The sequence below is a fragment of the Tyto alba genome, unplaced genomic scaffold (assembly GCF_018691265.1).
Source record: "Tyto alba isolate M040663 unplaced genomic scaffold, T.alba_DEE_v4.0 Super-Scaffold_16, whole genome shotgun sequence".
NCBI classification, from domain to species: Eukaryota; Metazoa; Chordata; class Aves; order Strigiformes; family Tytonidae; genus Tyto; species Tyto alba.
The window spans coordinates 13,405,686-13,432,141 of NW_024881278.1; the positions used below are offsets into that span (position 1 = coordinate 13,405,686).

The following is a 26,456-nucleotide window of genomic DNA, read 5'->3' on the forward strand; positions in this document are numbered from 1 at the left end:
AGCGGGAAGCCACGTGAAGAACAACTGTCTCCCGGCGAATAAAAGGTGAATGGACAGACAGGTGAGAAATGAGACACAACTAGGCATGAAATAAAAGCACCAATTGCTGGGGGTCCCTTGCAGGGAAAAAAATGACCATGTGTGTATAACATATTATGCAAATACATGTATTTTATGTAAATGTATGCAGACTAGATGCCAGCAGGCTCAGACTATCACAGGAAAGGAGATGTAAGGCAGCTGAGAAGTGCTTATTTGGAGTAGCTGAGGGGTTGCTCTAAGTTAGTCGGGAAATAGGCTCCCCCCTGGTGCCCCAAGAATGAGAAGAGTTTAAACCCAGCCCTGCTCCTTCTCCAAGGCTCAGGCCATCAGGTGTGCTGTGACAGGGAAACTGCATTTCTACAAACCTCTCTCCTTTCAGGAAGGCAAGCACCTTGTCTATTTAGTCAAATACCGGGCATTTATTCCCTCCAGCCTTCAAGAAGCCTGCTCTGCTGTACGACAGGGCAGCTCGAGTCCTTCCACCAGCTCCTTTTCTCTGCCACAGCCACTCTGCTGGCCTCAGGCTTGCCTAGCCTGGCCTCCCTTGCACTGGAGTTGCTCCAAAGTTCACTGCAATCACTGCAACCCTTCTCCTGGCTTCAGTAACTCCCCAGGGAGGCATCAATGCTGAGAAGTGGGTCTCGTGCAAAATCTATCCCTAATGCTCTCTGAGGCAGTGCCTATTTATAACATCCAAGAGCAAAGTGTAGAATTTTTTTTTTTTTTTATAAACCTCTCTGGCTTTGTTTTCACATTTCCTAGTAAATGGCTACATTTTGCAGCTCCTTGAAATGTAAGTGCCATGGACCGCTCCACCTAGGTGTATTTTATCATCCTTTTTTATGCTTGAGAGTTTTTTTGAGCACTTTCAGCATGTGGATCTTCCACGCACCCATCTCACTGGGAAAGGTCTGTAGCTGGGATGGTTCCCTGGGAGCCCCCAGGGCTTTAGCTACCAATTTCTGCTGGAGATCAGACCTATTGATTTCACTTGAGTCATGCTATTAACTGGGAGAGAATGGCAGGAGGACATGGGCTGTCTGTGGCATACAATGCTATTTATGGTGCATCTCTGAAATGGGCAATCCAAGCAGAAAATGCTCTTTACATGGGTGAAAAAGAGGGTTTAAAAAAAAAAAAATCAGTTAGGGGTTGCTGACCACCTACATAAATGTATGCAGAACATATGCATACATCAAGAGAGTCAGACTATCGTTATTCTGTGTAATTCCAGTGGTGTCAACCCAGAATTGCTCCTGGCTGCAGCTGAAAGCCAGATCAAATACACCGTGGCTGTGGCAGGATACAACCAGGTAAGGACTGGATTCATGTCTACTGGGCATAAAAATGATTTGCCATGCAGTTTTCTTGTATTATTTTCATGAGAAGAGGTTTGATCACTTGGAATTTGCCCTCTCAATGTGGCGATGCAAACCTGGGTTTGCTCTCCACACCTATGGAGCTTTAAATTTCCTCCCACTTCAGCAAACTCTCTCCCCTCTCTGTATAAACCCCAGTCTCTTACAGTCTTTTGGTTTGGCCCCTCACTTTTAACATAGAAACAGTCACTTACGATCATCACTGAAGTCATCCACTAGTATGATTTCATGGACGAGGTGCACTGGAGTGCGGTTCAGCACACTAAAGAATGAAGAGAGAAAATTCATGACAGTGCTTGACCAACTCAAAAACCCAGCAAATGGGGCGGAAAAAGCCTAGGAACTGATCCCTGACAAAGCACAGAGCACTAGGCTTGGATTTCCAGAAAGGACATACTAGATAAGACTCAGAAACCATCCCCCACCATCTCCCAGTAATCTACAGTGTCCAGCTATCAGTTCTCTGTAGCCTGATTTATGAGCCAAGCGCCCGGTATTTCTGGGAAATAGCTGAGATTCACCCTTACCACTTTTGCGAGCAAAAGCAGGGCACCACGTAAAACCAGAAGCAATAGGCTTTTCAGCAACATGCACATCGCACCAAGTTCCCTAACAGGGCTTTACAGCAAAGCGGCTGTCACCCCACCACCTCTCCAGGGCTAATGATACGGTGTTCACCGACAGCAGGGCCAACACAGAGAAAATTACCCAGCTCAGACCCATCTTTACAGAGCTCACAGCCATGGCAGGACAACTCCTGTTTTCATCTGTGAGCTGACTGTGTTTCAGAGACTGCCGAGAGGATAAGAGCAGGGTTGGAGCCTGCCTATTTAATGAAAGAGAGAGGATGGAGGATGTGGTTCACAGCTCCCTCCGGGTGGAGGGACACTAGGAAACATGGCTGAAAGCTACAATCTTCCCTTATTTATATCATCAGGGTTTATTATTATTATTATTATTATTAAGTCTAGACCTGTTCTTTCCCTTTCCCACATGCCGCAGAGGTCAGCAGAATTACACCTGCTTAAAATCCTGCCCCGGAAAAGGGTCAAGACTGACTTCTTAAAGCAGAAATCCTAGGGCATCCCAAAAATCTCTTAAGTGCTTGACTTGGGCTTTGATAGCACCAGTTGGGTTGTACAGTCTTTTCCAGCATTTAAACTTCTTTGCCTTCATCCTAAGCATGGTTCCTTTTTCACACAGGATATAAAATCCCCCCAAATTTCACACCTGTCTTCCGGTCTGGGTTAGAAAAAAACTTCAAACCTCCTGATGGCTAACAACCTTGAAGCCCCTGATACCTCCAAATCCTTATTGACACATTCCCTGGTCTCTCAGGCTCCCAAAGGTCTGGCAAAGAGCCTGGAAGTCTGGAAAGCCACACCCCTGGCCCAGACCCCAGCTGAGAGGGCTCCAAAGGGCAGGATCCCTGGGGGACCTTGGTGCTCAGGAGCCACCAGCCCAGCTGGCAGGAACATGGAAGGTTTTCATGGCATCACCCCCAGATATCTGAGGACGTTCAGCCAAAGGGCTGCATTTCTCTGAATGATGAGAAACTGCAAGCCCACCCCACCCAGGAGGGCTTGGAGTATCTCCACCTATTGCCAGGTGCCTGCTGCCTGTGCTGTTCTACCCCCACCCCACCAGGTGCTGGAATTACAACCCTGCAGAGAGAAGGAGTTGAGCTGGATTTTTTTTGAAGGAGAACAGGGCATCCGAAGGCAGATGCTTGAAATGGATCCTCCCTCCATGGGTTGTGTTTTGCTGTGTTTTTTTTCCCAGCAGAAATCAAGAAAAAAAAGTTTTGTCTCAGACCAGAGTGGGTAAGGCTGGCACTTCCCTTGTGGAGCTCCTCAGAAATCACTTCCAAGAACTACTTTCCCTGGAAACATAATCTCTGCCTCCTCCAGTTTCAGGATCACGGCAAAAGCCGTGAGTTTCCCCCCACTTCAGGTGCCTTGCATGTTAAGCTTGGGCTGGGCAAGAAGATAAAGCCTCTGTCGCATAAGCAACAGTCACGATGGGAGCCCTAATAGCCAGGAGCTGCTGTGGCCACCCTGGCATGGCTAAGGCTTGCCCCAAGCAGGGTTACACAAACACCACCTCGCCAACGCCCGCAGCTTGTGCAAAGCATTAGAAAAAAGTGGCTGCGTGCCCCTCCTCCCGCTGGGGCACACAGAGCAATTTAGATGTGCTGTTTCCACCTGTCAAGTGTTTTTTAATTATTATTATTAATAGGTTTGTTATTTTTAAAAAATCCCCATATGCGAGAGCTGAGTTCAGCAAATTACCGCAGCTGAGCGTCAGTACAGAGAGACAGGAGAGCAATATCATGCTCAGTGGAATATCTAACAAGCACTGATTGCCTGGAAACCTAGCTTGGTGAAACCTGCAGGAAAGAAGCAGACTTGTAAAAAAGCCAGTAAAATAAATAAATAACCCAGCGAGAGCAAGAGACAAGGAGGCAGTAGGTAACTTCGGTATTCAAAGCCTGCCTCCACCCAGTCTCCCCTATAGATTTGGCTGCCAGGAGTGCAATGCAGGGCTTAACTCTACAGGAAGACAACCACAAACTAATTCTGGCTTTGCTGGTACCAGCAAGAATAACTTGACCAAACCCACTGTACTGGGCTGCAGACTCAGACCTGAGCTCTAAGCAGTATTTAGTACCTTGGAGGAATTCCCCCCAGGGCACCTCTTATGGAAGAAAATCCAACACGGACTGTTTTCAAGGTGCTGGGCTGAGGAGATGTGCCGCCCAGTCTCGGCTCAGCTGCAGGATCACGCTGTTTCCAGTTCAGGGCATTTGCTGCCAGCTGCGTGCCTCAGCTTGCTACCCTGTAAATTGGGGATGGCGCCCCCTGAATGCCCGCGATGGCCATCCATGGGGTGCAGAGGGTGGACCAGAGCAAGCGCAGAAAAGTCAGCATGCAGACTGCTGAGGGAGGAACCTTTACAAGGCTTGCCCCAGCTCCACAAACCATCATCCTTCCATAGGGTTAATGACAGGCACCGCCGTGGGTGACACAGCATCCCCCAGCACTGCAAGCAGCCTCACCCCACATCTCCCATCGCTTCCCTTGTGGGACCCACCCACCGTGTGACACTTCCCCAAATCCCAAGTGAAAAAAGCCCTGGTGAAGGTGGTCCAAAAGCTGGGTCTGACGCAGCACCGAGGGACCTCATATCCACTGATTTCAGCGGGCTTTGAGCTCATTATTGCCCTTGCAAATCTATGCACACCCCAAAAACGCCTCTAAGCTAAGGGCCGCTTGATGGAGGCACAGAGAGATCCACAGCAAAGGCTGCAATGCCGCGACCACAGCCCGCTTCCCGACGCAGCCGAGAGCAAGCGCGCCGGCTTGTCAGCAAAGCCAAATTCACGTCTCTGGCGCATTTTCTACCTGTGTGCTATTAACCACATGATAATGCACCCATGCTGGAAACATAGGAGATCATAAATGCCCCTCCCGTGGCACTCGTCAGAGAAGATGGGAAAAAGAGTCACCAAATGCGGCACGTTTTCAATGTTATGGGGATTTTTTTTTTTCATAGAGACTATAAAAGCACTTTTAAAAATTCAAAGACAGCTTTTCTATTACTTGTGCCTTTGCTCAGCTTTGATTTTTTTTTTTAATACTTTCTTTCTTTATGTGTGTGCATAGCTTTTTTTCCTTTTATATGGGTAAAATCAGAAGACAATTAATAGTATAGTGCTTTGAAGTCCCCCTGTTATTTATAGAATTTTTTCCATGAAATCAAACATAGGTAGCTATACTTCAGTGATGGGCACATTTTAACAAATCAAAACAGCTTTTAAGTTCTGTTGAGCCAGAGATCACAACACTTTCTCCCTTAAATCACCGAAAGACCTGTTACCATCAAAATGAAAACTCATGCCTCTAGTCCAGAAAGTGCTTACGCTTATTCAACCCCCTAAGACCAGATTTGCTGCTGAATTATCTTGAAAAGTTAATGCTGAAATTGTCTTTGTTTCAACTGATTTAGCAGACATTATGCAGGTGTAACCATGGAGAATTTCACCTTAAATTTTTCATTGTGAGGTCCTTCTTTCATCCTCCAATTTGTTGGAGTCCTTTTCTACCTACCCAGAGGTAAGCACTGGATTCAACAATTTCATCTCTAAATAAATACCAGTGCAAAAGTCACCCTGACATGTAAGACATGGAAAACTTTGTGTGGAGGAGTTCAGATCTTCTGACCAAAGGTCAGTATGTTTTTGGTGACCACCCAGAATACCAGTTGCTTTGGAGAGCTGACTGTGGACATCAAACCTCAGGAACTCGTGAACCCATTAATTCTCTCCATGGCAACATACTGGGACTTGTTAAAAGAAAAAAAAAAAACAACCTTTGGGAGTATAATAAAGTGTTGAAAGGGCCAAGGGTCACAATTATCAAAATCAGACTGAGAGCATAGAGAAATAATGCCCACCAAAATGAACTGCTTCAACAACCCAAAATGGCTAATTATGTAGGAAGAGAGACATCACACCAGGAATAACCATAATGAGATTTGATTACACTGCGGCTTTCACATTTTATTCTTTCAAATACCCACCAAGCTCTTTGAAATTCAAGAGTTCTCTTATGTTAACATCAAAAGGTAAAAGCGCATGGAGGGCTGTGTACTTAGTCACCACGAGAGATGATTAGCAAATTAAGAAAAAAAAAAAAGTCCAGGGTTTAAGCAAAAAGAAAAAAAAAAGAAATAAAAAAATACTCAGCAGAAAGTGCTAATTATACAGTTTCTGCACAACACCTGGCTTGTTTTTGCTTCTTTAATCAGACTCATTTCAGTTATGGCACAGACTCTATATGGTGCCGCTGCTACCTAAGGAAAAGGCAACACCCCACCTCATATGCATCTGAATGCAGACAAGGTAGAGACACAAGGGGAAAGGTGTGATGTGCTGGCTGTACAGGACATCACTTCTCTTGCTCATGAGCACTGGAAAATGAAAAGCATGATATTCTCCCTGCTAATTAATAATCTAAATATTTGATGTGGTATTCACAGCGCTCACATCAGGACTTTTGCCAAAGGATGTATTTTGGTTTGTCAGTGAGAGGTAAATAATTAAGTTTCCTTATTCCTTTTCTGAGCTCCCCAGCTGCAAGTTTGAAGAATAAATAAATCAAGACCACTCAGCAGAGTAAACAGGATTGTCTCACCCTCTGCCCAGCAGGTCACGAGCATGACAGCCTCCTACACTCCTTCTATGCCCAGCCTGTGCCAGCGCTGACCAGCCATCCAGCTCCCAAAATGGCCTTGCTGGAGAAAGTTGCAGTGCAGTGGTCACTGGTGGCCCAGGAGCAGAGCATCACCCTACAGTGCCTGCAGTTCTGCCTCCGCCCCCGAGCCCTGCCTCCAGGACAGGCAGCATTTCTCTCCCCGCTACTCCCAGGGATGGGGCACACACCAAGCCTTGCCCCTTGCGGACCTCGGCATGGGATGCCATACCGCATCGAGCCCCGAAAACACAACTGGTCCCCCAGCAGTGGCCACATCCCAGCGTGTGAGCATGCCGATGCCTGCGGAGCAGGGACAGCAAAGGAAATGGGATGGCATTCTCATAAGCAAGCCATGGAGTAGATCCCCCTAACTGCAGGGGGGGTTACAAGATGGGGAGGCACTATTACAACCCGCCGCTGTCGAGAGCCCCAGCACCCAGCCTGGCCCCAGGTGACAAGGGGTGCATCTTTCCTGGCCACACTGCTCCTTCTCCTCCAGTGACTGCTATGGCCTTGGGGACATCCTTGAGCTCTCCCTCTGGAGGAGCTGGGCAGCTAGAGCTAGGCAGTGAGCTGGATTCCCTTCCTAAATCAAAGCTAGCACAGGATGAAGAGAGAGGAAAGAAGAAATAGTATTTTTTTTTTTTTTTAAATAGCCTCTGTATTGCTTATTCTCTCCCTTGCTCCTGCCTTCCCTCCTTGGATTTACTTACACGGTCTCACCCCTGTACTGTTGGAGACTCTCACCATCTTTAATGCACTGAGCCTTGGAGCTTGAAATAGGTGAAACCGAGCCATGGAGGATAAGAAACTTGCCCAAGGTCACTTGAAAAAGTGGGTGGCTGAAACAACAAGTCAATGGTAGTTTCTTCACTGTCTGCACAGTAAAAAAAAAAAAAAAAAAAAAAAAAAAACAAACAAAAAAAACAAACTCTCAACAGCTACTTTGCTATTCACTATTTCCTCTTTTCTGGCCTCTTCTGCCCTCTTCTATCTCCTTTTCTCATGACACCCATCCCCTACTACCTGAATACTTGTATGTATTCACAAGCATAGTTATATACGCATTTATAAATGCTGACTACATCATTTACAGAGATTCAGGCATTCAATTAATTTAGCTTTTCTTTTTTTTTTTCCTCCTCCTTTCCTTCCAGCTGGCAAATGGTCAGAGAAAAGATCATGAAACTTTTAAATTAATACATTATTCAACACAGTCCACTAGCTTTTCTCAATAGCTCTGACAACGCAAATTGTTCATAAATGAGCTGTCCGAAACACTCACAATGTGACTTGCGTAAGGGGTGCTGTGGAGGCCACGTGTTGGTGCCTCTGCTCCATGGGTCAGAGCACTCACATCCTCCCCAAGAGCCACATGCAACACACTGAGCCTGCAATACAGCTCAGCCTCAGCTCTCAGTGAGCATTAAATCTCTCGAGCACCTAGGGAGAGTGTGGAAATGGCAAAATCCCTCCTGCTCATCATGTATGTGGTCCCTTCGGCAAGAGCTGATTTCCTCCCCTGCTAGAGGGTGCCATCACCAGCATTTCCCTCTGCCACTCCTCCACGGTTACACGGGGTCCTGTAAGAAGTTCTCCCTTTGGGTGGACAGTGCCCCATCACCCACAGCTTTGGACAAGCAAAGCAAAGTCCCTTTGTCCTGCTTCTTGCTCCTGCTACAGTGATTAACTGAGAACATTCATTTTGCAATGAGGCTGGAAAACCCAACTTGCTGGAACTCGGGAAACTAGGTTTGCAACCCCAAATCTTCCACCAGCCACAGACAAATCACCTCTCTGTTCCTCACTGGCCATCTGTCACCTGCTATACTAAGAGCTCACTGTGGAGATGTACTGGTGAGAACAGGGTAGAAGAGGTGACCGTTTTACTCACTGCTGTGCTCAAAGTGCTTGGGGACACTTGGCCACAGACTGCTCCAAAAGGCATGAAGCAGTGTCAGGAGGACAGAGCTTGTTTTGACTGGCCATGGAAAATGATCCATGTTGTTACAACCACCCTGGGATGGAGCTGTCTGGAAGATCTAATTAAACTAAGCATTTGCTGAGTGAGGGGGGAAACGCCAGAGCAGTCAGCAGGCACAGTAAATTAACCTACAGAGGCTGAAGAGGCAGATGAGATCTCAGCTGGGTCCAAAACCAGGTAGGGAGATGGCAATACATGCACAATCATGGCTGGAGAGGAGCACAGCAGGAGCCACATCAACCAGTGTGACTTGCCCCTAGGGTTGGTATCCCTAGGGCCAGCTGGATCAAAGCAAGCCTCTCAGTGCTGCATCCAGGAGGGAAATGGTGAACCCTGGTGTCAGGAGGCCACCTCCAAACCATGGTGTCCAGAAAAAAGAGGGTCAGCTCAGGATCTCAGCCCAGGGAGAGACAGGGGAGATGGGGACTAAGGCTGTCGTCTCAGTTCCTCACTGCCTGGGTCAGCAGGATGCTCCACAGGGCTCTGTATCCATTTGGAGATCACCCTCCAGGAAAGAGGGCTCAGAAGTGTCCCCAGTGCTGGGGAAAACCTCCCCCCAGGCAAAACACAAGCACCAGGGCACACGAGCAGGGAGGAACAATGCACAGGGGGAAGCTGTGGTGGAAATCACATGAAACCAGGTAAGGAAGGCAGTAAAGCCAGCTAATCAAGTCAAACAAAGAAAACAAGAGAATCAAGGAAGAAGGTCTTTTTATAGCTGGAAATCAGAAAGTCCAGAGGACAATATCCTGGAGGAAAAAGGAAAAACTACCTGTATTTCTAACCATGCTATCACTGCAATGGACAGTTCTGTAATGAAGCCAGATATGGGGGATCCAGGCATCAGAGCCATGTCACGGGTCTAATATCTCTCACATGACAACATCACTCATGATCATACCTGCCAGGACAGTCAAGTGCTGAGTTATAGGGCAAAATGAGATTAAAGTCCATCCCTACACTTTACATGCTACAAACATCCTGTATCTCAGGGGCTAGAGGACTGCACTTGGATTTGCCTTGCCATCTCTATTACAATGGGTTTTGGAGGATGGTAAACCCATGCAAGGCACTGTAAAGATAAAAGAGAAGGTCCAGGATCAAGGGGCTGGTACAGAGAACCAAGTGTCAGTGCTATGACACCCAAAATCCACACACTCTAGAGAGAGAAAGCAGTGATAGATTATTAAATGTGAAGTGAAGGAGATGGGATTGGGCATGAAACCATAAAGCAAAGCAGAAATTCAATTTCAGGACTGTCAAACTCACTTGTGGCACTGAGTGCATTAACCTGAGGAAGGATGCCATTTGCAGAAAAAAGCCCAGTGAGACCATGAGGGTGAACAGGGCACAGCTGAAGTTCCCCCCCAGCCACCAAACCAGTCTGACCAGTACTGAAAATGGCAAGGTGTCCCTGGGGATGCCAGGGTTTAACTGACAAGGCTTGCCGCAGGGCACAAACCTTCACTATGTGGGCATGACACACACCTGCAAAACACTTATTACTGGCGCAGAGCAGAGCACACCCAGGCTTGCTACAGAGGAATCCACCAGCTGAGACCTGGAGATGGACTCCTCAAAGTCCTCATCAAATCTTCCTACAAGAGAACTTGCAGATTAGAGGCACACATTGGGATTAAATGCTGATTTCAAAAACCTGCGATGAAAATGAAGCCTTTAGACTATTCACTACAGCAAACATAGCCAAGAACAAACCAATAAATGAAGGAATGGCCACATGCCCAGAGCGCTCCGCCGTGTATCCAGAGGAGTACAGAAACTGCCTTTGAAAATCTAGTCTGCATGTGCACCATTAGGGCTTCGCAATTAGCAAGCCTTGCTGGCACTCGGTGGGTCACCGGAGAAGCTCAAACTGCGGTACCGGAGCAGACATCTGCAGAATAATAGCTGTCCCTAGAGGACTGGGACAAAACACAGCTGAGCACTGCTACCCAGATGGATATAAAATCTCTTATCCCTGACTCTGTCTAATCTTCTGCCACTCCCCCAAGAGCACCCCATGCTAGACGCTGCAAAAGGAGCACAGCTACTTACTTTTCTGAGCATTCTACTGTAAACCCTACTTCTCAGAGACCAGCTTTCACGCTGATTTCTCCCAAGAATCACTTGAGACCATAGCTGGTAGGTCCAGTCCTGTTGCTGTGGTGGGTGCAAACAGATTCTGCCTTTATCCATGAAAACCTCTAAACCACTCGAGCGTTTATAAACAAGAGCATTTCCAGCAAACCAGGAGCTCTTACCTCCGAATCGTCCTTAGCAGGGTGGACCTGGCCTCGTTGTGGAAGGTGATGATGATGCTGGTTGGCGGGAGGTCCTGGCGATAGTGCAAAGTCATACACCTGGGGAGGGAGAAAGAGGAAAAAGCCGTTCAGGTGCTGGAATTCAAAGTGGGAGCTCACTTCATTAACGCAGGCAGCAGAGTCCATCAGTAAACGGTCCTCCAGCCACTATTAAAAAAAAAAAAAAAAGAAAAAAAAGAAAAAAAGATTTTTTCTGCGTGAATCCTTTCTGAAGGAGTCCAGAAACTGCCAAGTCAGTCACTGAGGATTAAAGCAGCAAAAAGAGCTTAACTGTCATTAATAGGAAGGGATGAGAAAGGAGGCACCCAGCTTGCAGCCCTTTTTTCTAACCACTGCTTCCCAGCTAGCACACCCTCCTGGTGCTAGCAGCATCCCCCACCAACAAGTAGTGGGGAGAGTGCCCTTTTTATACCAGTTAGGGCAGTGCCACATCCAGCAAAGATGCTCCTTGCTGACATTAGCATGATGGGATCAGAAATGAGGCCTTCACACCAAAGGTAAGGCACAGGTGAGGTGCTTGCAGAAGGCTAGCTGCAAGTCTTACGCTGCATCAGTGGCTTTGAGAGCTTCATGGGGCTTCTGGTGTCATCCCAGAAGTACTGGGTTATTGTGATGAGGTTTTCTGCCTTTCTTAAACTGAGGCAGGGCCCCAAGCACTCTTACAACCCACCCAGCTGGTGACACCGGCAGAGGTAAGAGCATCGTTGCAGCTCCAGCTCCAAGCCACCTCATTCCCACCTCCCGAGGCAGCAAGGTCCACCAGCCAGCTGCAAGGTAAGCCAAGTCCTGTTTCTAAATTGATTGTCTCCTTATTCATTCTGCCGTAATGGCATAACCTGACTACAGGGAAGATTGGGATTTAAAACTTTCCAAGCCAGCCTGTGGAAGGTGAAAAGCCACAACTGCAACCGCAGCCCCTGCTGCCTCCTTCCCAGGAGGAAACGTTGTAGACTCTGTAATTACTTTGACCTTTAGGTGATTAAATTTGTGGCTTTTATAAACTGACACCAATATATTCCTAGCTCAGGAAATCCAGATACACCTCTTACATCCATGCTGCTCTTCCCAGGTCCCTGTGGGCCCCTGTGATGGCACACCGGTGGCAGGAGGGCACCCTGTGCCCAGCCTGAGGAGCTCCCCATCACAGCCATCATGTCCCTTTCCATCCACATGCCACTCGCCTGCTCTTGTGTCACTGCCCAGGTGATACCACTACCATCCTCACATGAAGCAGGAAAGAGGACTGAGCAACCACTCTTTCAAGAAACCATGAGCTTGCTCCCCCAAAGCTCTGGACCACAGTATCTTCAAGGCGAAATAAAAACAGATGGAAAAATTAAGGTGGGAACGGGGAGGAGAAAGCAAGTAACAGTAGCCACATATTGCTGGTTTACATTATCAGCATGACATGTTGCACTTCAGAAATGCCAAAATCCTTGAGACAATGTTTTTAATGAGGTTTTTCATTTCACCTTTTCATTTTCAAATTGCATTTCTGATTATTTACAAAGTGACCTAAATGAAAGGAAAAAAGAGTGCTCAACAAGTGAAGTAACTCCAAAGATAAGGAAAAAAAATTACATCTTGGGTGGGACAAAATATTTGCAAGCTACACACTAAATAGGTTGCTGCCTTCTCTCATCAAAACTTTTCCTAAATCCTGCCTCAACTTAACCAAAGCAGATTTCTCATTGCTACCCGGCTCTTTCAGCATAGTCACCAACCCCAAAATTCATAATTCAACCAATTCTAATTCTAAGTCCATCCTCAAAGGACTCTAAAGTTGCATGGCCACTCTGCATGCAAGAGAAAATACAATGACATTGCCCTGTGTGACAACACCCTCATTCATCAAAGTTACATCTCAGGGATGCTAAAACCAGAAGGTTTCTGAATTACTAAACAGCACTGGGTCATGCCCTGAGCTGCTTGTCTGGGTCACCGTGGCCCCTTCCATCATCTAGTAACCAACTTCAGCTGGGCTTTTCTAACCTGCTATGATGAGAAAGAAGCTGCTGCTGCTGCTGCTGCTCAGTGCCTTTTTTTGCCAGGCTCAGGCTCAGGCTCAGCTCTCACTTGCTTTGTGGAGCTGCAGGGACAGACTACAACAATTGCTCTCCCTGTGCTATTTATACACCATTATCTCCTAACTGCTCTCAGATGCGTGTCCCTCCACCCTCTTCCAGCACAGCATCAGGAGGGGTTCTGTGGAGCAAACAAGGGAAGATATTTCTGGAAAAGAATGAAAGAGGGTGAAAAATACAAAGTCATCAATACTTCACTCATTACTCCAATAGGTAAGGAGCTAATAAATAAAGGGGCAGTGGATGCGTGCTGTATCACCCACCAGTGAGCATTAGCCTGCCAGCGCTACAATGAAGGCTCCTCGTGCGTGACAAGAACTTGCTTCTAAAAGTCCAAATGCCTGTGCACCAGATCAAGCCTAACGAGACAACGTGCACGCAGGAAACACTGAAATCTCATATACGAGCACCTCCAGAGCTTGGTCACTGGCTCAGCCACTCGCCCTCAACTTCTGTCTAATGAGGCTCGTTGTATCCTAAAGATGCGACTGATGACTGTGCTGCTGCTACAGAGCAAGCAGGGACCCAGCAGCACCCCAGGTGGGAGTTATCTCCCCCCAAAACAGCCCACAAAGGGTAAGGCTGAGCTGCTGCATCTGCCAGAGCTCCTCCAGGATACCCATGTGGCCCTGACTGCCCTTGCCCAGGATTTTACCCTTGGGCCCTTCTTTCAGGTTCCTTCTCAAAGTTTCCTCCAGTTGGTCCCTTGTTTTTTTTTTTTTTTTTCCTTCCTCCCCCAGTGTAACTGCAGCTAAACATCCTGGTTCCCCAGAAGGCAGATTTCAGTTTAAGTTGTTGACTACAAGTGGGTTTTTGGCACTTGCTTGGGTAATAAAAACCACAGCTTGGAAAAGCATTAAATCCAGCACGTCCAGAATTATTTTGTGTGACAATTACATCTGGGGTAATTTCAATTTAATACCTCACTGCAAGTGAAAATTGCAGCATGCAGCCCTAAAATTGCTGTAATAATGAAAATAAACCCGCTAAGAGCTGCCTGCGCTACCTCAGGCTGTCACTGGATAAATGTTTTGTGCTGCTTATGGTATTTCATAGGTCACCCAATTGCCAACAAGAAAAAAACCAAAAACAACACCCACAACATTTTCAGGAAACCAATGAAAGTTTGAGGGTTGGTTTTTTTTTTTTTTTTGATTGTTTCAACAACAACAACAACAAAAAGGTAAAAACTAGTAATAACTGCTTTGCTATATTTGCAGTGTGTTGAAACTCACTGGCTGAAGTGACATAAAGTTTCGTGCTTTGAAACCCTGCAGCAGGACTGGGGAGCAACCTTAGCACAGCAAGTGCTAGCAGGAACACTGCCAGGCTGAACTGCCTGCAGTTCACAGCTCATCGTATCTAGGGGGCCAAAAGAAGACAGAAGCTAGGCTGGCCTGCCCTAAACACCCCAGAGAGACCATCCAGCCAGAGAAACAATTACTCCTTCCTCCTGCAAACCCAGAACTCAAACTTTCATTTGATGGGAAGTTCCACTTTTCTGTTTTAAGGCTATTTCCCATTCAAATTTGAAACAATTTCAGAATCAGAAAGTTATGAAAGAGGCATTCTGGCTGAAGACACCTTAAGCATCACCCCTGGAAAATCCCAGCCTGGACTGGCTGCTTGCTGTACTTTCTTCAGGGTGGAAAGAGCAGCACATCTCACCTCCGTGTTCCCAATATGCCGTTAACAGCTCAGGAATACATTACGGTGTCCCCTGACAGACAGCCGGCGCCCTGCACTCATCGCAGGAATTGCAAAGCCCTCCCGCAAAGTCCCAAACTTTGGACACTTCAGTGTTGCTCAGAGGCCTCTGAAGTCCCTCACTGAAGACTTTTCTCCCAGGTTGCTTCAACCCTTGTGCTCCTGGTGAGCGATAGGGTATCACACCACGGTGGCCTCTGCACACAGCTGCCACTGCATCCCTAGAGGTCCTCCTGATAAGGCAACACATGGTCATTCCCATGGAATTTCAACCCCATTTACATTTAAAATGGCAGACTTAACTCGGAGTGCCCCTTACCAAACCAAAGCCCACAATGGGAACACTGCTATGCAGCACCATGGTAAGGACTAACGGTGTGACCAGGGATGGACCCTGTTCCTCAACAATTCCTGGTCCACCCCTGGGCTCATCCAGAGTGTGTTTTCTCCTTGACATCTGCCATCACATGCTCACAGAGCTGCATCGTGTCTCCTGAAACCCACCTCTTGCGCTCACCCTCTCCTGTGCCTTATTAACTTCCTTCAAGAGATGATTAACCTTACCCTGCTCCCCCAGCCTCCCTTGCCAGGCTTCTGCTCATTCCTCTTTTCTGCTTCAATGGCCATCACTTGCCAACAGCTCTGCTTTGAATTTTTAATGTTTTCCATGAAGTCCAAACTCTCTCACAACACAGCTCACCACGTCCAAAGCACTCTCTGCATATTTATTTCGAACTGCCAGCCACATCAGACAGAACTACACCATCTTTCAACTCCCTCCTGGCTCCTCTCTTCTCCTTGGAAACATGTGGGAGAGAAGGCTCGTCACCACACATCTAAACCACAAGTATTTGAGTTTGTCTCCACACCATGCACTCACAAGGCTCTCCCTCTCACACCAACCCAGAGGACAGGAACCTGCCATCAGAAACCATATGGGTTCACACTACCACCAGTGGACAAACCTACAAGCCCTTTGGGTTTCAGATGACATTCCTCAAGTCTGACTAGCTCTCCAAGCTTCATGGCTCTCTTGAGTGAAGACACAGGCAAGAGTCATGTCACAGCAGCACAACTACCATGAGCTGCATGTTATAGATTTGGATGCTCCACCAGAAGCAGAGAACTTGGTGGAGAAAGGGGAAAAACCCAAAAAGTCCTTCCAGCTCACAGAAAAAGTGAACTAAATTACACAAATCTCCACTGCAACTTCAAGGAAGAGTTAATACTAATGTCAAAGCTCTCAGCTGACACCCACACTGGAAGAACTCTTGCCAGCCTGGTGTACACCTCTGAAAGGACTCAGCCAGCCTGGTCTTGAGCTGAACCAAGTCATCCATGCCTGGAAGAAGCCTCTACAGCTTTGCTCAGGCTACACACCAGTCAGTCAACTACTACCTCCCAGGGATCGTGCTGTCACCCCACGCCCAGCTGGAGAGACAGAAGGAAAGAGGAGGAGAAAGATCAGAGATGATGAAAACATGTCTGTACCTTACCAAAAGGACAGGAGCCAGTTCACTTCTAGAAATGGGTAGCGGCCCAGCAAAGAAAAACAATGAGAGCTTTCTTTTATAATTTTTCTTTCTTATCATGAAAACCAGCTCAGCCTGCTCTGGTTTGAGCTGCCTCACCTAACTCTTGCAGATGGTTGTCCTTGGTGTAGTCACTGCAATTCATCCCCTCCAGGACCCCAGAGGAAACTGGAGCAAGCCTTGACAACCAACCAGATGTGAAAAATTACTCCCTCAGAAGAAAATGAAAATTGCTGCTCTAGGGAGCGAGGAAGCCATCCACCATAGGCAAGCAAACAGTCACTGGTGGGAAGGAAGAGATTAGAGCCCCAGCTGCCTTGCCCTGGCCAGTAGTGAACGTGCCCGGGCTCCACACACCTGCAGGGATGGCAGGACGTGGGCACCTTGGTCATACCTTTCAGGACAACCTCTCAGGGCGGCATAGCCCCCAGCCCCTGACAGAACATTGTGCCTAAACACTATGTTCAAGCTGAAGCAAAATTACAGGTGATTTCCATGAAAATACTCTAAAAATAGGGACCCCAGACATGTTGTGATATGGGGCTATATAGCATATATGTGCCAACTCATATGGAAGTCAGTGAGTTCATACAGCTTACTGCTGGACAGGACCGTGCACTGTCTTACCTGACCTCTGGGTAACATGGTCTCTGGCATTTTTCCCAGTTGCGCATTTCTGAGTTATCCATGCATTAAGCCCAGTGACTTGTGTCTGACTGCAGAGTACCTTTCAAAAAATCATTATTTCACACCTTCCAGAGATGGAAAATCCAAGAAGCACTGTTTATGTTACAGTCAATGTGTCAGTCTCATACGACAGTACCAAATGGGATATGACAATTCAGTATTTGAATGACCAAAGCATACAGAGTAATCAGTGGCCTTTTTCATGACATTCACCTGCCATCACCACCCTCAGTTCTTTCTGGCACTCCCCAAGCCATCATTCCTGCACGCTACCTCAAAGTATTTTGCCACCTGGCTTTGAAAGGCTTTCAAAATTCTACTTCGTCTTCTCAAGTTATTCCAGCATCTCATCCTCCTTCTGTGGGTATGCTTTGCACCCCCTCAATCGGGATGAGGCAGCCAGAGGGCTGGCCATGGTCTGCCTTGCTGCACATCTCCAGCACCACCGTGCACCCAGGGCCGTGCCAGGGGACGGCTGCTAGCAGCGAGCAGGCTGCTTGCCCATCCTGCACGTGGGGTCAGGTCTGGGACAAAGACATACTGAGAAAGCTCTGGGGTTTCATCCATAATGCCAAGAGCTTTTATGCTGACCACTCCACCAGGACACACCACAATTTGAGCATGAACATCGTTGCTCAGAGCACATATGTGGCCTTTGTAGCGTGATAGGAAGAGCAGTGACTGCAAGGATTGTCAGCAGCTACAAACACTTTTACATCTATCCTGGTCCTTGAAGGTCAACCTCAAGCTAGCCGTGACTGTGGGCAGGTTGCTGCTACCAAAATACCAAAAGGCCTAGAGCAAAGAGATGCTGAAAACCGAGCTGGAAGGTGGAAGATGCTGGAAAGCAGCTGTGCCAAAAGAAAAGAAGGGACGAGGAGTCAGATGTCAGCTGGTGATGCCACATGATTGCACGGAACACCAGCTCCAGTTTGCCTTGCCAAAGTGAAAAAATATCCTTGAGAAAGGTTGGTAGGATTTCTCTGTGCTGAACTAACATGTGCCTCAGGTTTGCATTCCCAAAAAGGGACTGAAAAATCCCCACGGTGGCATGCAACAGCCTCAGTGGCTGCTGGGGCTGGGAGAAACGGGAGCCATTCAAAGGGAAGAATCCCAAGTTGAGCAGAAAACTCAGTTTTCTGCTCAACTTGGGGGTGTGCAAGGGCTTGAACAAGGGTGAGGAGGCACATCTGCAACAAATATTCAATGGTGGTTAACATCAGAGCTGACAAGGAACTATTTAACAGGCTTTAACTAGATGAAATTGGATAAAACTGTAAGAAAGACCATCAGGAAAACACTGCCAGTGTGCTGAACCAGTTCTGGCTGCAGATTAGGCTCCTGGAGGAAGCTGTCCAAGTCTCCACCTCTCCCCTCCCCAGCACATGCTACTGCAAAAATACTAGAAAACGGACAAAAGAGCCATCCAGAGGGCAGGAGAAGATGCAGTCACTGATGAAAGATGTTTCCGCTTCCATGGTTCTTCTGAAGTCGATGTGCTACCATGAATGTGCGTGCCTGAAGGCAAGTGGCTCCAAGCCTTGGCACAGGACCACCACGCACACTGCTCACCAGGGCAGGGACCTGCAAACGGGAACCCGGGTACAACTCAACTGTGGGTTGACCTGAGATCAGCCTTCTTGGGTTGACCAAGAAGGACATTTTTCTACACAGCTTCTGGGAACTGAAACAGTGCTATATTTGGCTAGTGCACAGTTAGTATTTCCTCTAACTCACTGCCTCTTTCGATCTCTTTCTTTCATTCTTTTCCCTGCAAGATAGATATCTAAAAAATTAATCAAATGGCTAAATTCAAAGAAAGGGGGAAATGCAAGAAGGCAAAAATAACCTTCTGTGCACATGACGTGCTGCTGCCTGCAAACCTCAAAACTGATGATATGATGCATTTATAATTTATTAAAAATTTGCTGGATTTTGGTCTTTGCAAAAAGGGAGGAAAAAAAAAAAAAAGAGAACCGACTAAAAAGGAAGAAGAGAATAGCACGGCTGCATTTAAAAACAAGTTAAACCAGATTGTGTGTCTTGATTTTCAAAGCAGCTCATGAATAATTCAGATTTCTAGGGCCCTCCACACAGACTCAGGGTCTGTCTTGCTTCTTGACTCCCCCCACCCTTCCTTCCTCAGAACTGAAGCAAAAAGAAAAAGAAGTGAACAAAAGTAAAAAGAAGAAAATGAAACAGAAAAAGAACCTTCTTTGTTTTCAGTAAGATTTTAAATCATGGCCAAATTTCTGATGCCAGTTTTACTGAAATACCAGAGCTGACATCAAAGGTTTTCACCTGGTGAAAGTAAAAGCAAAATCTGGCACCTTGCACCTTCCTGGAAAGCCACCAATCCTTTATTAAAGATCTTTGGAAATCAGGACAACCTGAAATTACATTTCAGAGGGTTAGAATCATGGATGTAAAGATTCATTAGGGAGGGCGCTTTCACCATGTGGCAAATCAAAGCAGAGAAAGTCCCCATCCCACAATGCCTCCTTAGTCATAACTGGAGAAGCACAAACCCAACTCCATGCTGTGACTGCTCAAAAACCACTTTAAGCATGCAGGAATCTGCAGTGCTTACAGCAAAAATCCACCCAGATGGCCCTGAGACATTGCCTGTGATTGCCCCTTTGCTACAGTTGATGGAGTAGGACTTTAAGGTGCTGGGTAGCTGAAAAAACAAGAGTTTGATGGAAGAAAGTGTCTCATGGCCTTAATTATCAATAGTAGTGAGCCCTGGAGAATTAGTTCCATCGCTTACTAATACTTGACTTCGATTTCAGCCTACGCAAACATATTGGGTCAATAGAAATACTGAGACAATCACAAAAGTTAAACAAACAACTTCATTCTGTCAGAATTACTTGGAGCAAGTTATCAAAGTAATCGATGGCACGTAGTAACTATAAGACAAGTGGTCAATACGTTATAGCAGTCAAAGGCAGAGGATGGCTCTAGCAGAGAGTGATCAATGGCACCCCGGGAATGCTGAAACACTTGGTGATGAAGCGACGTCCATCATGAAGTCATAAGCAGGCCCTGGTATGGTTCAGGTGGGCACCACATCACTCCCTACAAAGGACATCGAGACAAGCAAGGCTTTCTCTTCCCTATAAAAAACCCAGGATACTCTGTCATTTGCAGGGAAGGAGACATGGAGCTTAAAGAGGAGATCCCATGCCTCCATGGATTGACCTGTGTTGGCACACCCACCCTGAGGCCATGGCCAGGACTGTGGTTGATCCTGGTCTTTCAGAGACCCCTATCCCTCCCTCCAGCAGAAAGAAGCCCTCTCCCCAGCACAGTGGCTGCCACGGTGATACCACGTCCTCCCACCGGTGGTTCCTGCAGCCACCGACGCATGTTGCACCATCCCTTCCACTCCAGCACATCGTTTGTTCCAGAGGAGCCCAATATGTACTTTTCATCTGATACTCAAAATCACTTGCTTTTAAATACAGCCTGTCATTTTTCTATGACTAGAAGTGTCAAAAACATTTGAGATCTAAATGAAATTTTTTCTTTTTGAAGATGAGAAAAAACAGATCCCTTTGGCCATAAGTTTTCCTGTATTTTTACTTTTAGATTCACTGACAGCTTTGCTTTGGGTTTATGCTGAAATTGCTATCTCATGGCTTTTCTTCTTCCTAAATAACCAAAGAACCAAAACACGGTTATTCTCTCAGCTCTCCCGAGCCCTGTCCACCCGCACAGCCCCCAGATTCAGGCTCCAGAGATGTGGCACTGACAACACGGACGCAACCCAGGTGTGAGGAGTGGAGCAGATCCCACCATCCCCTCCATCTCCGTTTCCAGCTTCAGCCTCTCAAACGAAAGCAGCAGTGCCAGTGCCTGGACATCACTCACCTTGAAATGGAGCAGTTCGTCCTCATGGCACTGTGACTGGCAGGTCACTGTCTTTTATTACATTCCCAGCTCTCCCCCTTCCCCATCCCCCATCGTGACAGTGACACACAGAAAGATCACCGTGCCACAGACAGATATCTGGGGAACGAGCTTTTATCTCTGGGTGAACTGTGTCACAGAAGTGGAGCTAATTAACTGGGCTCTGTTTTTGAGGAAGGTTAATATTTTATCACACGTCTTCTGTCTTGAGGAATAATTAGCCCCGGCAGTACTATCTCTGCTGTTTCCCAAGGGACTGAGCAAGAGACTGGAGGCTGTAGAGAGACACGTGGTATTGATAGACAGACAGCATCTCGACTCTGGGCTAACAGTGCATCTAACCAGCGGTTACTTCTCAACGCAAACTAACCTCCTGTAGAGTATTAACAGAGGCAAAACTCTGCTCCAAAGGCTGTATATGTTCTGCGTGTCCTATTCTGTGCCCTCAGGTACAGGGGATGCTTTAAACCAAAGCACTGCGACTCAGCCAAGAGCTTCACAGCTCTGGCACCAGGTCACCAGTCCAAGCCCCTTGTCCCCAGGCACCGCCACCAGTGCCAGCTCCAAAGCAGCCTCTCCCCTCACTGCTCCAATTACCCCAGTCTGCATGAGAGGGAAATCCCAAGGGCTCTCCTAACTCTTCCATCCCAATGACAAACCTGTTCTCATGGGGGGAACTGACCGCTGAAGCAAATTCCCATGGGGACTGCTGAGAAGAGAGTCTCCCCAGTGCTTGCACAGCAGTCCTCATCGGGGGGTACAGCGCACAGCGTCTCTCTCCATGAGGCTGCTAAGGACAGGGCTGGGGTGCAAGCAGGGTAAATGGAGGAACTGGAAAAGGATGAGGGAAGGGTCATTTCAGACTGACTCAGAACTACTTTGTGCATGCATTTTTCTTGGCAAAATGCAATGGGTGGGTGGGTGGGGAATTTCCAAAATTAAGCAACTGTCTCATCGGGAAACAAAACCCAAATAACTTAGGTGAAGGAAATATATCACTTGGAGAGGGGGGAGAAACTGTTTTAAGCTTTTTTTCTCTCTGAAACAGCAATTTTTGGCAAACTAAACATCAGTTCAACCAAAACAAAGGTGTTCTCCACAGAAGGGACAGCTGGGAGAGAGGCTGTGCCTGCTCCTGGGTGAGATCCTCGGACTATTCTCGGGAGGATGCCTGCCCCGTGTGGATGCTCTTCCTACCCAGAGAGGCACTGTGGGGCTGGGACAAGGGACAACTTGGAGAAAAAAACCACAGCAGGAATAAATTTAATATTATACCCTGGTGTTTGCTGGAACAGTCCAGTGTCACCCTCACTGCCAGGAGCCAGGCTCTGAGACACCAAGGTCCCATGGGCCCCTTCCTGCTACCCATGCTGCTGATCCCTTTTGTCCTGCAGCCACTTTTTAGTTGAGAACACGGCTCAGGAATCGTTTCTGCTCGTTGTGCAGACAGGTGCCTTAACTCACACTCCTAGCACAGCTCTTTCAGATATAACTAGCTTTGCCCTCCAGGAAAAAAAAAAAAATAGTAACAGCCACATTCTCCTGCATTCAAAACACCTGCCTATACATTTCCATCAGCTCCTCATACAGTCTATCTCACTCCTCAATACCTTCCCAAGAGTTGCCCTCATCCTACTCACTCAAAACAAAAAAAAAAAAAAAGGAGGGGGGAGGAACAGCACTGCAAGTCCACCACTGCAGAAGAATAAGCACTGTCACATTTGCCATTTCCCTACAGCATCCATGATTGAGACACAACCAAATCTGCTCCTGAAGAAACACCAGCCTCCCCCTGCTCCACCATCCCTTCCAGCACCATTTTTAATTAAAGCCCCTCAGCCTGCCTTTTCCCTAGGCAGACCCTCGAGTTACAAAATGGAATCTCATGGCACTTCAGATCCTGCCCCGCTGGTGACCACGAACATCCAGAGCCCATGACTCCAGGGCATGATTCACAACCTGGGATCGAGCTGAGCTGTGGTCCAAAACCTGAGCAGAGCCACTGTGCTGCCAGGGGGAGGAAGACATAGCACATCCGAAACCAACAGGGTGGCAGTCCTTTTGCTGTGATGCAGTTAGTTCTGTCTCTGCCAAGGAGGTGATGTTGACTGACCTGACCCACCACCTCTAGCTCCAGGGAGCAATTAGGCAGAGCCTGGAGGGCAGAGCAGCACCAGAGGCTGCCTCAGACATCAGAGGAAAATCCACGGCTGGGTTGGGATCTCAGCACTTGGAAACATCTCTCCTCCCCAAGGAGGTCTGTACAAGTCACACAGGGTGGTTTGCATGGTCTGTGAGGCGCAGGGAACACACTAACTGCCAGAACAAGCACCAGCAGACCCAGCACAGACCATGGCAGAAGCCCTGTCGCATCTGAGGAGGGAAGAACAGGCTCTTCAAGACAAGTAGATGTTGGGATGATGGTCTGGCCAGCAGCATTGGCCAAGGATAGACCCCAGCTCAGACACTGGCAGCCATCTCAGGGGAGATGCGACTTCTCTCAGTGCTCAAGTCCATCATAATCCCATTTCACGCAGACCCTTCTCATCAACTCTTCCTTCCCCACACCTCATTAAAAGACAAAAAGCTTCAAAAGATGACATTACATAGAAATATATTTGAAAAAGGTCATCGCATTCATCAACTTTTGTCCCCTGAAGCCACCAGCCCCTGTCTCAGAAGCCATCCGGTCTAGCTGGCCTGCTCCTCAAGCCCTCCATCTCCTAGCAAGTTGCCCCACGGGCCACCAGACAACAAACACAGGGCAACAAATGTCACAGACGCTGTCACACGTTGGGGTGGGCACAGCCATTCCCAGTATGGGGACTTGGACACACACCAGCTGTTCCCCAGGACCATGCATTTCCAAGTCCAGTTCGCAGCCAGTGAGTCCCCAGAGAGACCCATCACGCTTCTTACGTGAACTCTCCAGCAGTAGTAGGTGCAGCTATCAGAAAGAGGCACCTGACCACTTCTTACAAGGTGTCCCCACATCTATGCAAGACACCAACTCCAGCAAAAGCAGAACATGAAACACTGTTTTTTTGCAGCACTAAAATGATCCAACGAATATTTTACTCCACTTTCAGGCAACGCCATAGAGTGCTACAAGGACTGCTACTCAAGCAACTTCAAAGCTTGTTACACAAACACAGGCAGCTGGGGGAGAAGAACGACAAATTACGTGTGCTGCAATCAAGGTTTGTAAATTATGTCATCTCCTACACAATGCTGGGCCAAGCCTGAGAGGCAGGAGCCCCCAAGGGCTCAGTGGTTTCTGAAACAAGAGAGAAACCTGGTCTGATTTCATAGCTGACCCTGCTTTGAGCAGGAGGCAAGATCAGAGACCTCCTGTGGTTTCTTCCAGCCTGAATTATTCTATGATCTTACGACGTGTCTGTTTCTGATTAATAGCTGTCTTGCTTTCATTGCTTAGCTGACAACAATTGCAAATCCCAATACTCCTTGTTCTCTGTGCTACCTGAAAACAACCTCTCTGAGTTTTTATCACATACCTGTTACTCAAACCTCCTCGGAGATTCAAGTTCAAATTCACCCAGAAGACCAAGTGCAAAATGCCACTATGTGTGGTGAGCACTCCAGATAGACCAAATCTACGAAGTGCAGAACTGAGCTCTTTTGAGTGAAAGACCAGATTTTGGCCCACCTATAGTCATAGGTGGGTCAGGTTTAGCCAACAGGCACACAAAAGCCAGCATTGGCCCAGGAGCAATGGGCAACGGACTGGCCATCACAACCATGAGATGCTGGTACAGCTGCCTGACAGGGGCTGGGAGGCCAAAATAACTGGTGCGTGGCAGTCTGGGGGACACAGTGCACACCCTTACTCAAACTAAACCTCGCCCTTAAGCCAGGCGAGACCTTCCCAGTTTGCATCCTCCAAATTGCACTTCGGGCTTCACAATTCAGTTCATTCAAAAGCCTGAGCTCTCCAGAAACACACAGGTCCAAACTGTGAGTGACAGCAGGTATAAACTAGGACAAAGCTATAGATAGTGGTTTTGATAAGGGGAACTCCATACTGGGTCTTCTGTTAGCAGACAGCAAATTTTCCCAGCTGGGGGAACTGACTGCTGGTAACTAGCCTGTATAGCAAAGGTCTGAATTTCTGGAGGGCTGAAGAGCTTGAAAACAGGGTAACTATGATGAGAAGAGATAATAATGACAGTTCCCTAAAAAATAAAATAAATCCCAGCATCACATGACGATCCCCTCTTACACAGTTGGTACAGCTGGATCTCAAATTATTGATCAGTGGTTGGCGATAGTGTGTGGAAAGCAAGCTGGCTCTACAGAGCTGTCTCTCTCACTGACTTTCAGCTGCCCAACTGTATTAATAGGATCTACAGAACATATTAAGATACTTTCCTTCACACCGACAAACTCTGCGAGCTATTTCTACAATTGCCAAAGTGTTACCAGGTTGCACAGCAGAGGCATGAGAAATTCTCTCTCCGAAGACACTGCCTAGCCCATGAAAGTTTCAAATTTAGGTCACAAAAGCCAGCTGACTGACAGCAGAAACAAAACCTTGGCCAATACAGGCGGTTCTAGTTTATCCCCAGGACACAAGCCAGCCCCTGCTCTACTTGATGGACTGTTCTCATATCTTCATCCCCAGAGATCTCAGCCTAAAGAGGTGATAGAAAAACAGTGTCAAGCACTAACCTCTTGGGGTCTGGTGTCAGACAAAAGCATTCATGCTGTTTCCTAATGGTGGTACTTTAATCTCAAATGTGTTTTCCACTGTTCATTTGTGTAACTACCCATCTGCAGGGTCATGCTGTGCTCTTACCTGTCATTAGAAATATGAAGGGGACCAAGACCAAAGGCAGGGGGATTCCAGATTTTCTCTTACCCAGATAATTCAGCCTCAGAGTATGCTCTGCAGGCGAGAGATCCAGGGACAGCCCTTGCGCATACAGGACCTTGCCCAAATGCAATAAATCTTACTTTGTAGTAAAATCACAAATGCCCTGGCTCTGCCCAGTGAACAGTGTAAGAAGCTGGAATAACAGATCAAGGGACAGCAAAATTCATTGGGATATTGCTGGCAGTCACACAGCATCTAATAACAAACCCCAAAAGCAAGAAGAGACCTGTACCCCCTTGCATCTGGCCTCCCTCAGCTCACTCAAAGTGCTGCCAGCTCGCTCTCCCCAGGGCATCACGCACTTCTCACGGGGGAGCACCCACACAGGGACCCCTCCAGCCCACACCAGAGGGTGGCAGGACAGAGCAAAGCCAGCAGCACGCACATGTGGCTGCACGAGGACACCTCCAGCTTTGTCTCTCACTTTCAGCTGCCCAACTGCTTTAATAGAAGCTACAGAACACACTTAAGTTCTGAGTCCAGAGATGTGCCAGCATTTGAGCACTCTGTCTCCCCCATCCTCCTCATCTGGCTCCCTCCTTCACATCTTAGACTGCACAGCTCCATCCGTCCTCATGGTCAGAGGTTCACCCATCCGCACCGCACTCTGGGCACCTCTGCTCAGACATGCCCCACTCCCTGCTGTCCCACAACCT

General features: G+C 47.5%; 1 protein-coding gene across 1 annotated transcript in view; it reads right to left on the reverse strand.

Moving 5' to 3' along the window:
- The window catches only part of GALNT14 (polypeptide N-acetylgalactosaminyltransferase 14), a 102,041-nt gene that overhangs the window by 31,651 nt on the left and 43,934 nt on the right, over nt 1–26,456 (reverse strand). Inside the window, exons 3-4 of the mRNA XM_042789922.1 lie at nt 10,922–11,020; nt 1,616–1,683 (exon numbers count right to left, since the gene is read on the reverse strand). Of these exons, the coding sequence (XP_042645856.1) occupies nt 1,616–1,683; nt 10,922–11,020 (167 nt within the window). The remainder of the gene's footprint in view (nt 1–1,615; nt 1,684–10,921; nt 11,021–26,456) is intronic.